Source organism: Rhea pennata, chromosome 27 (assembly GCF_028389875.1).
Source record: "Rhea pennata isolate bPtePen1 chromosome 27, bPtePen1.pri, whole genome shotgun sequence".
Lineage (NCBI taxonomy): Eukaryota > Metazoa > Chordata > Aves > Rheiformes > Rheidae > Rhea > Rhea pennata.
Window position 1 is genome coordinate 3,363,350 of NC_084689.1, and position 15,800 is coordinate 3,379,149.

The window sequence follows — 15,800 nt, forward strand, 5'->3', positions numbered from 1 at the left end:
TGGAGCTGCCCCAGTTTCCCTCGCCCAGGGTGGGGGCCCTGGGGTGAGACCCCCCCCACACACACACACACCCCCCGAGGCAGCCCCACTCCTGCCCACGTCCCCAGCCGTGTCCCCCAGCCCCGTCCTCATCCGGGGCCGTGTCCCTGTCCTCGTCCCCTGTCCCTGCCTGCCTCCCCGTCCCCGTGCTCCGCCACGTCCCTGCGCCCATGCCCACGTTGACGCTCACGTCCCCGGTCCCTGTCCTCGTCCGTGTCCCCCACCCCTGTCACCGTCCGCCCAAGCCCGTGCCCTTGCCGCCTGCCCCCCGGCCGCTCTCCCCGTCCCGCGGCAGTGCGGTGGTGGCAGGAAGCCGTGGCGTCACGTGGGCAGCCGTGGGTGACAGGCGAGGGCTCCCCGGGGACGGCGGCACCTCGGGGATGTGGACACCCCGGTGACAGGGACCCCCCCCCCCCGGGGAGGAGGCCGCCTCGGGGACGTGAGCACAGGGGCACCGGGATGGGGGGGCCGGGGGGCCTCGTCCTCCTCATCCTCCTCACCGGTGAGTAGGCTCGGAGGGGCAGGATCGGCCGAGGGGTGCCGGGGCGGGGGGGACGGGGACTGTCCCCCCACGTCCCCTCGCCCCTCGGCCGGGGCAGACTGTTGGGGAGAGCCCGGCTCTGCCCTGCGGGGCCTTGGGAACCGGGGGGGGGGGGGGACATCTGTCCTGGAGGGAGGTCAGAGAGGGACAGACAGAGTGGGAGGGACAGGATGGGGACAGACGAACAGACAGCGGCGGGGTGAGGGGGGGCATCCGGTCCGCGTCGTCTCAGGTCTGTGTCGGGGGCCGGGGCGGAGGCGGCGGGGGAGGAGGCGCAAGTAGGACGCCTGGGTCCAGTTCCCCAAGGTGACGCAGGGCCCCTGTCCCTAGGGGTGACCCTGGGCCAGCCAGACCCCTGGGCCCCCTGGGGATGTCCCCATCCCCATGGGTGGCACTGGGGGACCTGGATCCCCTTCCCCAGGTTGCCCTGGTGTCCCCATCCCCGTGGGTGGCACTGGGGGACCTGGATCCCCTTCCCCAGGTTGCCCTGGTGTCCCCATCCCCGTGGGTGGCACTGGGGGACCTGGATCCCCTTCCCCAGGTTGCCCTGGTGTCCCCATCCCCGTGGGTGGCACTGCGGGACCTGGATCCCCTTCCCCAGGTTGCCCTGGTGTCCCCATCCCCGTGGGTGGCACTGGGGGACCTGGATCCCCTTCCCCAGGTTGCCCTGGTGTCCCCATCCCCATGGGTGGCACTGGGGGACCTGGATCCCCTTCCCCAGGTTGCCCTGGTGTTCCCATCCCCATGGGTGGCACTGGGGGGCCCTGGGGCAACCAGACGGTTGGATCTCCTTCCCCAGGGTGCCTCGATGTCTCCATTCCCATGGGTGCCACTGGAACAACCAGACCCACATGTTCCCCTCCTCTGGGTGCCACAGTGTCCCCATCCCCAGGGGCAGCACTGGAGGACCCTGGGGCAGCCGGACCCATGTGTCCCCCTCCCTGGGGTGCCCCAGCGTCCCCCTCACCGAGGACAGCGCCAGGGCAGCGGGTGCCTCGGAGGACGATCCCGGGGGCAGCAGGCGCCCTGCGGGTGAGCCAGGAGCCGGAGCAGGCATGGGTGGCCCCGGGCGGCGGGGTGGCCCTGGGGTGCCGTGTGGTGGTCGCCGAGCCCTGGGAGCTGCTCCGCCTGGAGTGGTTCAAGGACGGGGGGGACGAGGCGCTGTGCGTCGCCCGCCTGCGCCCCGCCGGCGCCGAGGCCCCCTGCGCCCCTCGCCTGCACCTCGCCTGGCGCCCGCCCCACGCCACCCTGCACCTGCGCGGCGCCCGCCCGGGCGACGCCGGCTGCTACGTGTGCCGGGCCACCCTGGAGATCCCCCGCCTCGCCACGGCCGCCGGCAACGGCACCCTGCTCAGCACGGGCGCAGGTAGGCAGCGCCGCGGGTGGGGGGTCCCCGGGGGTCTGGTGGAGCCCTGACTCCGACTTTCCCGTGCTGGCGGCGGCTCACGGTGGCTGCGGCGTGGGTAAGTGGGTGCTCGTGCGCCCCGGGGTGCTGGGCTGAGCTGTGTGTGCTTGCAGGGCTGGCCGGGGGGCTGGCGGAGGGCCTGGGGGTCTCGGCCCTGCTGCTGCTTGGCCTGGCCCTTGGCTACGGCTGGCACCGGCGCAGGAGCGCAGGTAACCCGCCCCGCACCCAAACACCCCCGTGCCCAAATGCCCTGCACCCGCGTGGTCCTGTGACCGTACCCCCATGTCCCTCCACCCTGTGCGCCAGTACCAGCTGCCATCTTCCCATACCCAGTGCCCCCAGCCCATCTCCTCCGTGCCCAAATGCCCCTGTGACCACCTACCCTTTGCTCAAACACCTCCATGCCCACCTGCCCCGTGCCCATCTGCCCCATGCCCATCTACCCCGTGCCCATCTACCTCTTGCCCATCTGCCCCGTGCCCACCTGCCCCGTGCCCATCTACCCCGTGCCCATCCGCCTCGTGCCCATCTACCCCGTGCCCATCTACCCCGTGCCCATCTGCCCCGTGCCCATCCTTTTCTCCCGTGCCCAAATACCCCTGAGCTCCTCTACCCCAAACCCACCTACCCCCACCCACCCATCTGCCCATGTGCCCACATGTTCCTGTGCCTGCTGCACACTGGCTCCCACTGGTGCTCAACCCAGGCACCCACAGAGGCTGGGAGCACCCAAGGGAGACCCTGGGCACTGTGGAGGGGGGGATCCAGCTGTGTCTGCATCCTGGGGGGCTCACGAGCCCTCCTGATGCCCACCAACCCCCAGATTCGGTCATCTACGTGAACACAGTGCCCCACGCGGCATAGGCCCCCAGGAAGCCAGTTCCCCTCGAGGAGATGGACAACAGGGGCCTCCAGCAGGCCCGGCCCCCCGGGCACCCTGCGTGCCCCGGGTATCCCAGGCATCCTGGGGCCCCGGGCGCCTGCCGTGCCTGGTCCTGAGGGAGTGCACAGGGGCTCCGACGACCCACAGAGACATCCCTGGTTGCACTTTTTTTGTATTTGGGAATTAAAAGCTGGCACTGCCCAGCTGTGCCCGTGCCTCAGTTTCCCCATGGGCTGCCCTGGCGGACGGTCGCCACCGTGGCGTGCTGGGTGCACTGCCCCGAGTCTTGGTTTTTACCCCCAGGTGGTGTGCAGAAAAGCCTCCCCCGAAAAGATGTTCTGCACCATCTCACCACCTCCCCCTGTTTCCCCCAGCACGCCCTCACTGGCATCGGACGCCCGGTGGCTCGGCACCCACCGCTGCACGTGATGTCTCCCCACGCCGGAGAGGCCCCTGTGAATGCCCACATTCACCTGGACGCCTGGGCTCCTGGGAGGGGGGCAGGATTAGAGCAGGGTGTGAGGCTAGGAGCCTGCGCACCAGGGTCCTCTCCCCCCACCCACGTTTCCACCCACCGACCACGGAAGCGATGACGGAGCCGGGCCATTCCCTGGACAGACCATAGAGTGCAGCCCTGCCCAAGAGGCACCAGAGTGTCTCCATGTCTACAGAGTCACTCTCTACCAGGGCTGGACTGGACGGGGCTGGCGGGGGGGAGAGCAGTACCCTAAGGTGTCTCCTCGGCCATGTCCCGAGCTGGGCAGGGGACCCAGGCGTCCGGGGAGAAGGGGACACACAGCACACGGCAGCCAGCAGCATGGTCTGCACGTCAGACTTTAATGGGGGCCGCGGGCCCAGGGCGATGGGGGCCCGGTGGGCGTCCCCACACGGCGCCAGGCTCACAGGGGCTGCGCGGCGACGGGGTAGAGCAGGGAGAGGTGGCGGGCGCCGCGGACGGGCAGCGCCCGCGCCGTGTAGTGCCGCACGGCCTCGGGCACCGAGGGGAAGGCGGCCCCCGCGCGCCCCAGCACAAAGTGCCGCTCCCGCGTCCGCGTGAGCTTCACGTGCACGAAGCCTTGGCTGCTCCTGGGGATGGAGGGGAAACTGAGGCACGGACCCATGCAAGCGTGCAAACCCAACCAGGTGGGCTCACACACACGTGTGTACTCCCAGGGCTGCCCAACCCTGGGCACATCCACGCGCAAGCAACCCCCAGCCCAGGGGCCACCTGTCCCGCCCAGCCAAAGCCCCTCGCCGTGCCCCTGTCACCCCCGGTGCTCTGGCACCACACTCACCGCAGCGAGAGCGAGTAGTCGTCGGGGCTGGTCTCGCAGTCCCGCACCAGGAAGCTGCCCTCGCGGCACAGCGCCAGCAGCGTCTCGGCGCCCGCCCGCCCGATGGGGCCGTGGTACCACCTGCGGGGCAGCCCAGTGTCACTTTGGCATCGAGGTGGCCACCGGGGACCTCGGCACCAGGTGGCCAAGGGCACTGGGGCTCTGGCTGTGCCATGGGGCCCCAGCCATGCCATGGGAACCTGTCTGCATTTTGGGGACCAGCCTGTGCAAAAGGGTCCCATCCATGCCCTGGGGCACCCTTCACCCCATGGGGACCCACCAATGCCATGGGGCACCCTCTGCACTATGGGGCGTCCTCTGCACAACAAGGACCTCTCTGGGCTGTGCAGCACCCTCCTTGCCATGGGGGCACCCTCTGTGCTATGTGGCACCTTCTGATCCAGGGGACCTGTCCATGCTGTGGGAACCCATCCATGCCATCAGGGCTCCTTCTGTACTATGTGGCACCCACTATGCTATTGGGACCTGTCTGTGCTACTGAGCACCCTCTGTGCCATGGGGACCCATCAAGACCACGGGTCACCCATCTGCACCATGGGGCACCCTCCATACCATGATGCCTAGGCTGGGCATCAGTGCCATCCGGTAGAGGAGAGAACCTGCTGGTGAGGTGGGTCAGTGCCCCTTGGACTTACGCCTGCTTCTCCAGGGGCAGCGAGGGGTCCACACGCCCCGGGCTGGGTGGGCAGCCTGGCCTGGTGCCTGCGGGGGGCCGGGGCATCCGTGGTGGCTCCCTGGGGCGGCTGGGAGAGTGCTCAGGGCTCTCGAACTGCACTGCGGGGGGGGCAAAGGGAGCTGTCACCCGCCGGTGTGGGCACGCCAGCACCCCTGCGCGGGGCTAGGTGGACCCAGGGGCTGGACCACCGCCTCTCAGCACCAGAGCGTGACGAACCCACATGCTTCCACCACAGGGTTGGCCTTGCCCTGCTGTCCCATCGTGCCCAGGGTGGTACCCAGGGGTGACCGGGGATGCTGGGGCTGGGATGTCCCCAGGGTGGTACCCAGGAGTGATGGAGCAATGCTGGGGCTGGGATGTCCCCAGGGTGGTACCTAGGGGTGACGGAGTGATGCTGGGGCTGGGATGTCCCTGGGATGGTACCCAGGGATGCTGGGGGACACGGTGGCAGGGACGTCCCTGGGATGGTACCCATGGGTGCTGGGGTACGCTGGTGCTGGGATGTCCCTGGGGTGCTACCACGGGTCCGGAGGGACGGCGGCACCTGCGAACGCCCGGGAGATGTGGTCCTTCTTCCACTCCCAGGGCTGGTCGTACTCGTCGGCGGGCCGCTCGTCGTCCCGGGGCAGGCGGCTGTCCCGAGCCGCGGCCGGCCCCGCGCCCTCGCCCGCCGTCTCCCACTCCTCGTACGGCGTGTCGTAGAGCTGCGGACCCCGGCGCGGCCTCACCCGCCGGCCCTCGCGCCCTGCGGAGGGGGGGGCCAGGGCTGGGGGACGGCGCCGCGGGGGGGCTGGGCGCGCCGGGGCGCCTCTGCCTCCAAGGTGCCCCTCGCCCCCCACGGGGGGCTGGACGGCGGTGGGGACACGGGTGCCCGGCCCTGCCCCAGCTCGGGCTGCCCCCCCCCCCCGCGGCCCTCACCCACCTTTGGCCTCGCCGGGCTCCTCGCGGCCACCCTCGGGTGCCGGGTCCTGCTCCGCCTCGAAGGGCTCCGAGTACTCGCTCTCGCCGGGGCCCTGCCGGACGGGCACCCCGGGTCGGACGGGATCCCCTGTGCCCCCCCCGCCCCCCCCATCCTTCCCTGGGTGCCCCCGCCGGGCTGGGGGGGGTCTCCCCCGGTCCCCGCATCATGGGTGAGCTCCTGCCCTTCCCAGGGTCCCCCCATCTTCAGCCCCCCCCCCAGGAGCCCCCATACCTCTCCCCAGCCCCCCCTTCCCAGCCCCCCCAGACCCCGGCCCAGGGCTCCCTGGCTCCCACTCCCGTTCCCCCTCCTCGGTTACCCCTGCTCCCCACCCCCCCCAGCTGCCCCTCTGCCTCCCCAGGTCCCCTCCCCCTCCAGTGCTCCCCAGTCCCTGCTCCCCAGTCCCTCCAGTGCCTCCCAGTGCCCCCCAGTCCCTGCTCCCCAGTCCCTCCTGTTCCCCCAAAGTGCTTCCCAGTGCCCCCTGCTCCCTAGTCCCGCCAGTCTCCCCAAGTTCCTCCCAATGCCCCCCAGTCCCTGCTCCCCAGTCTCTCCAGCCCCTCCAGTGCCTCCCAGTGCCCCCCACTGCCTTCGGGTCCCTGCTCTCCCTTCCCTCCAGTGCCTCCCATTGCCCCCCAGTCTCTGCTCCCCAGTCCCTCCAGTGCCTCCCATTGCCCCCCAGTCTCTGCTCCCCAGTCCCCCCGCTACCTCCCGGCGCCCCCCCGCGCTCCCCGCTGCCTCCCGGTCGCTGCTGCCCGGACCCCGCCGGCTGCCCCGCTGCCCCCGCCGCCCCCGACCCCCGGCTTCCGCGCTGCCCCCCCGGCGCCGCCGGCCCTACCTGCTCCCGCCGGCGGGGGCCGCCGCCCGGGCCCGCGCCCCCCACGCGGACGAGCCGGTGCCGGGGGGAGGCGGCGGGGCCGCGGGGGGCAGCCCCGGGGCCGGGGCCGGCGGGCGGGGGGGCCCCGGCGGGGCGGCGCTCGCCGCCGCCGCCGCTGTAGTCGGGCTGGGGCGGGCGCGGGGGGGAGCGCCGGGCCCCCCGGCCCAGGTACTCCCGGAGCCACTTGGCCATGGCGGGGGCGCCGCCGGCACCGGGAGCCCCGCGCGCGGAGCGGGACCCCGCGAGCCGCAGCCGCCGCCGCCGCCGGGCACCGGGAGCCGCTTTGTGTCGCCGCCGCGCTCGGCGCGGACCGGAGCGAGCGACCCCCCCCCCGCCCGCCCGCCGCCCCCGCCCCGCCGGGGGGGGGGCTCAGGGCCGGGACGGCGGGTATCGGGATGGGGGGGGGGGGCGGAATTGGGGGTCGGGATGGGGGATTTCAGGCGGGAGGGGGGGGCACCGGAATGGGGGCACCGAGGTGAGGGACCCCGGGACGGGGCCTCCGGGACTGGGGGGGTACCGAGCCGGGGGACCGGGACAGGGGACATCGGGATGTGGATACAGGGATGGGGGGGGCACCAGGCCCCCCTGGAGGGACACTGGGATGAGGGTGGCTGGGACCCCCCAGGGTGCTCTGGCTGTAGGGGGGGGTGGAGGGAACCCACTCCAGGACCCCCGGACACCGGCACTTCCCCGGCTGCAGGAGCATGGGGAAAAGGCTGGGGGGCTGAGCCCCCGGGGGGTCCCGGCTGGCCCCCCACCAGCTCCAGGAACGTTTTGGGGACCTTTAGCTGCAGCAGGGCCCCCAGCACCCCCCAACCTCAGGGGGAGCTGGTTCTCAGGAGCAGGAGGCTCTGCCTCCCCCTCTCAGCCCTCCCCAGGATTTGGGGTCTAGGAGCTCAGGTTTGGGTCCACCCTGAGGGGCCAGGAGGGCTGGGGGGGGTCCCTGGCCCCAGCTCAGCCTCTCTTATTGTCCCTTCCCAGAACAAAGGTCTGTCCCAGGCGCACAGCCAGGTTCTGGACGGAGCCGGGGTGCTGTCGGGGGGCACACGTGGCAGCTAGGACGGAGCGGGGGGCACGCGTGTGCCTGCGGGCACATGTAGGAGCAAGGATGCATTCTGCCGGTCTCGCAAAACTACTGTTGACAGATCTCATCACACGCAAATCCCAAGGCGAGAGCCCAAGATCCACCATTAATATTTGAAGAAGCTAATTAAAATGCACGTGCAAGGAATGCTAATTGCCACCGGTGCAGCAGGATTGGGGCTGGAGGTGGGGGGGAGGGATGCCTTTTATCTCCTGCTCCTATAAATGCTGGCTGCCCCAGCCCCCCTGGCCCAGCAACCCACACCAGAGAGCCCCATGTAAGGATCTAAGTGTGGGTTAATCAGGGCTCGTTAATTAGGGTGGGCATCTTGACTAGGAGCCCAGGGACAGTGAGCACATTAGCAAACATGAGTTAGAACAAGAGAAAGGAGAGCCCCAGGTCGAGGCCCAGCTGGGGCAGACGGGCGCCACGTGCTCCCCCTCCGCGGGCCAGTCTGGCCAAGCCAGGGGTGTGCAGACCCCCTTCTCCAGCTCCATCACCAGGCAGGGTCCTCGGGCCTTCCCCCACCCTGACACGCGTGAGGGTAGGACAAACTCTGCATCTCCCCCTGCCCTGGGGACAAACGGCCACTCCACGGAACAGAAGATGATGAAGAACCAACAGGCTCCGACAAATCCACTTTATTACCTGGCAGTGAGGGGAGGAAACCCAACTGCTCCCTGACCACCAGAAGCAGAGATGACTTTAGCACAGAGCGGGTGGGAGCAGCTGGACTGCAGGAGGGGTCCCCAGCCCTTGGCTGGACCCCCCCAGCTCTGCTGTCCTCCCCTGTGAGGGCCAGAACTATCTAGATAAGCAGGGCAGGTGTCTCTACCCAGCCAGTGCAGGGACCTGATTCCAGGACAGCAGTAGAATTGAGCCTAACTCTGGCAGCAGAAGAGGCCTGGGGGGGCCACGCCAGATTAAGTGCTGCAGCATTTGGCATCTCATCCAGCAGAGAAATAACAGGGGAACTCAGGCTCCCTTCCAAAGGGGGCAACAGGAGGGAAAAGAGCCCCATGTGAAGGGGGGTGGAGGGGCAGGAGACACCCCTGGCTAGAGGAGCAGAGGGGGGTGTTTCACTGGCAAAAGAGGGATGTTGAGCTCCTGCCTTCCCCTTGCTTCCAAAGACACAAGGCAGGAAGGGAGAAAGGCCCTGGGATTCCTTTTTAGCAGCTGGAGGGCTGGTGAGTCACACAGTCTTGCACAGGGAAAGCCAGAGCAGGGGAGAGGACAGTAGGGAGCTGCAAAACTGAAAGTGCACTGTCCAGGCAGGCCCTGGGACTCGCGGACACATCACAGGAGCAGGGCTGGGACACAGCACGCTCCCTGGGGCTGCCTGGAAGCTGAGGCTGCGCACAGCCAGCCTGGGAGAGCATCGGGGCGCTTCACTCGCTGCAACCGAACGGCAATACCCTCGTAAGAGGAAGCTGTTTATCCAGTCCACCCTGTGTTCAGCTTGCTGGTGCTGTTAGCTGGTGACAGCTGCTGTGGTCTGCCAAGGCAGAGCTTGGGCGAGGGTGGCGTTCTCCAGTGCACAGCATTTCCCTTGCAGGATGGCTACACACGCCAGTGCTCCCTGCATGGAGACGCCGGGACTCCAGATGGCCAGGCGGCCTGGAAACCCCGCTGGGGCCTGAACGCAGCGGTGCCAGCTCGGTGCTGGGCTGGCTGTGAAGTGGGAGGGGAGGAACAGCCCACAATCCTCACTCTCAGCCACGGCTCGGTTGCGCGTCAGTCACTCGCGCTGTCCTCGCTGTCCACGTACGCCCCCAACAAGCCGAGGGAGGACGTGGTGCCCGTTGCTGTGGGAAACGAGCCTGGAAGCCAAGCAGAGAGCGCACACTGTCAGGTACAGCCCTCCTTGCCGCCGGCAAACCCCCTGGGCTCAGCTCAACCGCCCGCACAGAACCACGAGCCTGCCGTGCTCGCAAGCCGCAGGCAGCTGCGCACGGCTGGAGTCGAGGCACTGGGAGCGGGAGTCCGAGTAGTGTCTCATCCCCTGGCCTGAATCTCAATGAGGACAACAAGGTTAAAATGGGCAGACAAGGAGATCCCGCACCCTCCCTTCCCCACTCCCCCGGCACTTCCTCAGCTGCAGCCTCTCGTCTCTGCCCTGTGGCAACAGGGAGGAAGCAGCAAGGTTAGCCCAAGGTTTGCAAAACCCTCTCCCTAAATGAGCGGCGCTGGGAGGGGAGTGTGCCCAGCTGCTCTTCTCCCCATTACACCACCAGGGAGGTTTCAGCCACTGGAGAGGAAGAGAGAAGCCAGCTCTTGGTTTCAGCTATGCAAGCTGCCAGCTGCAAGCATGCAGCAGCATTGTGGGCAGAGCACCCCGTGCCAGCTTCGAGCCGAGTCCTTGAAGGACTCCAGCACAGTCAGGGCTGAACAGACCTTGACAGCAGCCAGGAGCAGGTGGCTGCACAAAGAATACGAAGAGAAGGGGCAAATACAGAGCTGTCTTTCCCCAGGGGTTCCCTCAGGGCAGAGGGGCTTCCTAAGCCAACTACTGAATCAGCCCAGTCGATAAATTTACCAGGTCCTTCCTCAAACCCACAGGCCCTCTGCCTTCCTAGGGCAGTGAACTATGAGGTGTTAGAAAGCCTGTCTGCTTGTTTTCATGTCTTTGGAGGTATTCAATTCCCAAATTTGGTAGGTTTTAAAATAGAGCCCAAAACCAGAGCAATTTTCTTGCTGTTGCAATCGTATCTCACTACTGTGATGGTTCCCAGAATTATATCTGAGCACTAAAAAGCTGTTTTGAAGCTTATGACCCTGCCAGTGTCTCCAAGGTCCTGGCCTGCTGCCAAAGGCTAGGAAGGAACCTCTTCTCCCTCTAGTACGTTAGGTGCTACGTGGTCTCCTGGAAACAAGGACAACCCCCCTTCCTACACCACCACGGTCACATCTGTCCCACAACAAAGACTTGACCTGAGCGCGTTCAGGCTCTGAAGACGATGCAGGGCTAAATGCCACTTTGGCGCTGCCAGATCCCTCCCCAGTCACTCGGCTCAGACAAGCAAGTCCGATCCCCAGGATGGCAGTTACCAGTGCTGGCTGCAGCGCCTTGCTTCTCTGTCCCATTAGCCAGGGTGTCACCTGGCTTCGGCTTCCTCACTGTGACCAGCCTGGCTAGCTGGGGTTTGCTGTTCAACGTGCCCACGCTCCGTTCCCAGCTTTCAGTTTTCAACTTCTTAGCTTGGGACTGGGGGTCCTGTGGAGGGGAACAGGGGCATTAGGTGGATGGGGGAGGAGGACTGCAGCACAGACTGCAGGAAAACAGAAAAGAGCAAGAGATGTGGGGAGAGCCTCCTGGAGCAGCCAAGGGATGCATCCTCCCCCAGGGTGACTAGCACAAGTTAGACAAACAACACGGATAGCTAGCATGGATGTAAACAGCTGCAGAATAGCCCTGGGAGATGAACGTCCCATTGCCTGTGACAGTTAGATCTAGGCTAGCAGAGTCACTGAACAGCCCTCGGATAATGAGGGGCCTGATGCACGTCACAGGGCTGTCCAACCAGGACTGCCTGCCTGCAGGTGGTCCAGTCACTAAAATCAAACTCTCTGGGGCTGCAGATTAGTGCTGGGCCAGGGAACATTGCTCAGATTAACCTCAGCCCAGCTTAGGAACAAGGCAGCTTTGATTCGTCCGAATAGACAGAGGTCCCAACAGACACAGATCGACATCAAAAAACGACAGTGCTAGGGGGCCTGTCTGTAGGGATAATCCCTCCCCTGGAAGCCAAGCACTGAAAGCTCTTTTGTCCGGTCTATCTCCAACATAAAGCAGAACAGAACTGAAGGAGAGGCTGTCCCAGGCACTTGTTTCACTGCTGCTGATTTTCCAGAGTGGTGAAATCATGCCTGAGGGACGACCAAAGCACTGGCGAGCACAACCTTTCCAAGATGCAAAGAAAAACGTAGCCATGTCCCCAGCAAGGGCAGGGGGCAACTCTCTCCCAGCCGAGACCATCTCCTTTTTCAGCAGATACAGACTAAAATCACCAGCTGATCCCTCTCTCATTTCAGTCCAGCACACAGGGACATAAGCTTTGTAAGCTGCTCATGCATGACCAGCGTTAGGACTCTAGCCTCTACACAGAGCAGGGACAGAAGGGACAACACAGCCACACAGCACAGCAGTTTTGGGTTGGGGGAGGAGACGTGGCAGTGGAAAAGGCTCTGTCCCCACCCTCACCTCCTGAAGGATGTCTGTAGGTTTAACTTTTGCCACTGGCTTTGCGTGGACTTTAGCAGGCTCTTCATCAGAGTCGGAGTCGACCAGTAGCCGCCGGTTCTGGGCCTGCTCCAGCATCGCTCTGCAAGAAGAGGGGCCCCATGCAGTGGGTTAGAGCCAGCTCCACATCACCACGTGAGCAGTGGCGCTGGCAGGGCTCAGTGCCTGCACTCTCTGTTGTGGGAGGAGCTGGAATTCAGCAGCTCAGGCAGGACACAGCTTCTCAGGTGCTTTTTAAGAAGTTACCTCTTTAGAATGAGCACCTGAAGGTTGATAGCACTGAGATCTCATGAAGAGGCTCCTTCAAGGGGAATCAGGCCCCTGCAGCAGCCCTGACTGCTCCACCGGGGAGATGCTTAAACCCCACCACCTCCATCAAATGCATTTCTCTCCCCTCCCCAAACACTCATGACAAACTGTCCCAAATCTCCTCACAGCCCAATCAGGATAACATCCCACCGATCTAGCTCCTATGAACTCAGGCCCTTCAAGCAATGTGTCTCCCTTAGCTCCCTCACTTCAGGGCCCTCAAGAAGCTAAGGAGAGAGCAAAATGCAGCCCCTCCTGGCCAGGGCCAGGTCAGCTGGTTTCACACACCCAGGAACACTTCCAGCCCACTCACTTCATCTCTTGCTCATCCTCCTCTTGCTCCTTGCGCTTCTGCTCCTCCTCGTACTCCTTGTACTGCTGCAGCATGGCCTCAAAGTCCACATTTGCCTGGCGCTGGTTGAGCTCCTTGAGCTCCTGCAGGTTCTCCAGAACCTCCATCTCCAGCTTGGAGTCCTTGGTTCGGTTCTCCAGGACCTGAGTGAGGAAGAGGAGGGGGAAGCCAAGCTTCCATGAGGTGGCAGGGCCCACCAGCAAGGTCTGACACAGCCTCTACACCAAGTACAGTGCAGAAAGCACTAAGAAGGTCATCAACCTAATTTTCATGTCTTAATGTGCATGATAGGGGTAAACTGTAACTGTCACAAGCTCCAGCATGGGAGAAAACCCCATAGGAGCAGAGAATTGGCTCCTGTCTGTTTGTATTGGCTCCAAGGACTGCTCTGCAGCACAGCAATACCTCAGGAGCCTGAAGAACTAAGTCAACAGCTACAAGAAGTCACCTGCTCTGTGAGGGAAAACCAGCTGGAACAGGTTGGGAAGTTTGTGTTCTGCAGAGAGGAGCATGTTCTGTACCTTCATAGGATTGTTTAGCTCTTCATCTTCCCTCTCCTTCTGCATTCTCTTCTCTTCTTCCTCCAAGAGTTTCTCAGCTTGGAAATTGCGAGTGGCCCCGTGCTCCATGGTGTAGTCTGTGTTCTCAGGATCTGTCTACAGAAGAAGTGAAATCATTGTACTGGAGGAATCCTGTTCCAGGCATTCTACTATCTACAAACATCTAAGTGCTACTCCCAGAGCCACACGTGAGTGTTTTCTTGATCCCTCTGTGTTGTTTCATTCATATCATAGGCAGGCAATCACCTACACCCCTGCGCCCTCCTATAGATGATTTGCTGCTGTGCTCTGCCCATGCGATGGGTGAGACATTTCAGGGCTACAAACTGCTACGAGAAGGGAAGGGACATCAGAGAGCATACACTCTGATTCCGTCTTTGCTGGGATACCCCTTCCCCATAGGGCTAGCTAACCCTCGTTTCCAGTGCTCGGCCTGCAGACCCTGCAGCCTGCCCAGAAACCAGGAGCCCAGAAAATACAGAACCACCCAAAGAAACTTCACCTTGAAAGTGATCTCTGCCAAGCAACGTGTGCACTTGATGTAGAAGCGGAAGATGGGAAGTCCCAAGTACACCTCATTCTGAACAGTCTCCTTACGAGCATTAAACTTTTTCCCCTTATAGATGTATTCACCACACGTCTTGCATCTAAAAGAAAAAGAGAAGTCCATAACACATCAAAAGAAGAGAACAAAAAGACCTAGAAAAGTCCAAGTGATTTTCAGGCCCTATCAGCCTACGTTCTAAGCAATAGTTCTTTTTTCCTTTCTAAATTCAGTACCTACTCTTCAAAGAATCCCCCCAAATCACCCTCAACATCTGTTCCCTCCTCCCTTCCTCCTTTTCTCCTAAAACATGACAACTCTGGCAGCAGCTCCTTCACTCTGTAAGCTAAAAATTCCCAAGCAAACTCCCCTCTTCTACAGCTGCTTCCTTCCAAGCAGCATCACCCCTCTTACCGCATGTTGAAGGGAGCCATGAGCCGCACCACATACTGACGGTCCTTTGGGAGTTTGAGCTTTGGGATCTTAGCAGGATCAAAGTCCGGCGGGTAGTATTTCTACAGGAACAGAGCAGAAATGTGCATGTGCTGGGTGCTGATGTACCCAAAGGAGTGAGAACTGTGGCAGGGAGGCTCCCACTTGCCATTTCAATCCCTGTAATTGCCCTCCCCACACTCCAAAAGCCTCAACACTTCATGCATTCTTCCCCCAGTTAGACAGAGCCCCAGGCCCAGCCAGCCCAGCCACAACACCCCTTCCAGATTTCCCCTTGCCCCAAGCAGCCCCTCTAGACGCAGCCAGGAACCCCAGGCCAGTGACCCCCCCCCCCCCAACCACCTCCTGCTCTGCCTGGGAGCCACGAGCAGCCTGAGACACCCCTCCCGAATCCCTGTGAGCCTGAGCTCCCTCACACCGATCAGGGAACCCCCCTCCCCCCCAGGGCTAGGGACCTCCCCACCGATCAAGAGCCTTCCCCGAGACCCCCAGCCTGCGCACCCCCACAGACCCCCCCCCACACCGATCAGGGACCCCTCCCCAGGACCCCTAAACCGGGGACCTCTACCCCGTGGGCCCCCCGCACTGACCAGGAACCCCCAACGCAGGACCTCCACCGACCGGAGCCCCACCGCGACCCTCTCCCCCCCCCCCCCCCCACTCACGTTCAAAACCTTCCGCTCCGACATGGCTGCGCTCCCCCCTCACACACCCGCGCGACCCGACCCAGCAACCGCCCACCCGCGCGACCCCGCAACTTCCTGCAAGGAGACCCCGCCCCCTGCCTCCAATCACTGGTGAGAGCGCCGCTGCCGGGGAAAACTATTGGCTCTCTCCTCTGCCTGTCATCCAGCCCCGCCCACAGCGCCGCGGGCCCTGCGCTCCACTCCGAGAGCCCGTGCGCGCGCGGCGGCCTGAGAGGACCGTTCCGGGGCGGGGGGAGGGGGCCGGGGCGGGCCGTGGGGACCAGTCCGGGCCGTGGGGACCAGTCCAGGCCATATGGACCAGTCCGGGCTGTGGGGACAAGCCCATACAAGCCTGTAGAACCTGGCACAGGCCTGTACGAGCCCATAGGAGCCCGCCGCGCATGACACAGGTCTGCACAAGCCCATGGAGTCCGTAGGGCTTAGGGTAAGCGTGTGTGAGCCCGTAGAGGCTTGCATGAGCCTGGAGTGAGCTCGTACAGGCTTGTGCCAGCCTCTACAGGCTCATACAGGCTTGTGTGGGCCTCTGTGGGGTCGTATGGGCTTGTGCCAGCCTCTGTGGGCTAATATGGGCTCATGTGAGCCTCTGTGGGGTCATACCGACTTGTGCCGGCCTTTGCAGGCTCGTGTAGGTTCATGCTGGCCTGTACGGGCTCGTAGAGGCTCATGTGGGCTTCTGTGGGCTTGTACGGGCTTGTGTCGTCCCGTATGCTGTCCCATACAGGCCTTAGGGGTCCCTACAAGCCCTCAGAGGCCATCACGAGCCTATAGGAGCCTTGGAGCCAGGTACGAGCCCATGTGAGCCTGTAGAGTTCTTCAGTCA

The 15,800-nt window shown here is 64.2% G+C and overlaps 3 protein-coding genes and 1 long non-coding RNA gene across 5 annotated transcripts; 2 read left to right on the forward strand and 2 right to left on the reverse strand.

Annotated features, from left to right (window-relative positions):
* The first annotated feature begins 380 nt into the window (after window positions 1-380).
* Window positions 381-7,915, forward strand: TMIGD2 (transmembrane and immunoglobulin domain containing 2). Of its 2 annotated transcripts, none has more exons than XM_062596410.1 (4): window positions 381-541; window positions 1,380-1,946; window positions 2,099-2,194; window positions 7,713-7,915. In XM_062596410.1, exons 1-4 carry the CDS (start codon window positions 499-501, stop codon window positions 7,829-7,831), a joined length of 825 nt encoding a protein of 274 aa, XP_062452394.1. In that variant the 5' UTR covers window positions 381-498; the 3' UTR covers window positions 7,832-7,915. The 2 variants fall into 2 exon arrangements, with proteins under 2 accessions (XP_062452394.1, XP_062452395.1); XM_062596411.1 differs by lacking the exon at window positions 7,713-7,915 and adding an exon at window positions 2,809-3,057.
* On the reverse strand, window positions 3,754-6,923 carry SHD (Src homology 2 domain containing transforming protein D). The gene is given in 6 exon segments (XM_062596383.1): window positions 3,754-3,954; window positions 4,164-4,283; window positions 4,859-4,997; window positions 5,444-5,636; window positions 5,796-5,912; window positions 6,693-6,923. Coding segments are annotated over 6 exon segments (987 nt in total). The 3' UTR covers window positions 3,754-3,767.
* A 526-nt stretch (window positions 7,916-8,441) lies between the features above and the next one.
* Window positions 8,442-15,027, reverse strand: YJU2 (YJU2 splicing factor homolog). Its single transcript, XM_062596279.1, has 8 exons — window positions 14,939-15,027; window positions 14,235-14,335; window positions 13,779-13,923; window positions 13,238-13,372; window positions 12,678-12,859; window positions 12,017-12,137; window positions 10,864-11,029; window positions 8,442-9,635 (listed from the first exon to the last, which is right to left on the reverse strand). Exons 1-8 carry the CDS (start codon window positions 14,960-14,962, stop codon window positions 9,550-9,552), a joined length of 960 nt encoding a protein of 319 aa, XP_062452263.1. The 5' UTR covers window positions 14,963-15,027; the 3' UTR covers window positions 8,442-9,549.
* LOC134151601 (uncharacterized) lies at window positions 9,519-13,888 on the forward strand. The gene is made up of 3 exons (XR_009960878.1): window positions 9,519-9,667; window positions 13,305-13,464; window positions 13,702-13,888. It is a non-coding gene; the product is annotated as an uncharacterized LOC134151601 (long non-coding RNA).
* Window positions 15,028-15,800: the final 773 nt, after the last annotated feature.

What these genes read in the sequence shown, in the direction of transcription:
- TMIGD2 (XM_062596410.1), top strand. Translation starts at nt 499, where the DNA reads ATGGGGGGGCCGGGGGGCCTCGTCCTCCTCATCCTCCTCACCG. An exon ending in CCTCCTCATCCTCCTCACCG is followed by an intron (nt 542 to 1,379) that starts GTGAGTAGGCTC and finishes CTCCTTCCCCAG; the next exon opens with GGTGCCTCGATGTCTCCATT. An exon ending in GCACCGGCGCAGGAGCGCAG is followed by an intron (nt 2,195 to 7,712) that starts GTAACCCGCCCC and finishes GTCCCTTCCCAG; the next exon opens with AACAAAGGTCTGTCCCAGGC.
- YJU2 (XM_062596279.1), bottom strand. Translation starts at nt 14,962, where the DNA reads ATGTCGGAGCGGAAGGTTTTGAAC. An exon ending in ATGGCTCCCTTCAACATGCG is followed by an intron (nt 13,924 to 14,234) that starts GTAAGAGGGGTG and finishes TTTTTCTTTTAG; the next exon opens with ATGCAAGACGTGTGGTGAAT. An exon ending in TGGCAGAGATCACTTTCAAG is followed by an intron (nt 13,373 to 13,778) that starts GTGAAGTTTCTT and finishes CTTCTTCTGTAG; the next exon opens with ACAGATCCTGAGAACACAGA.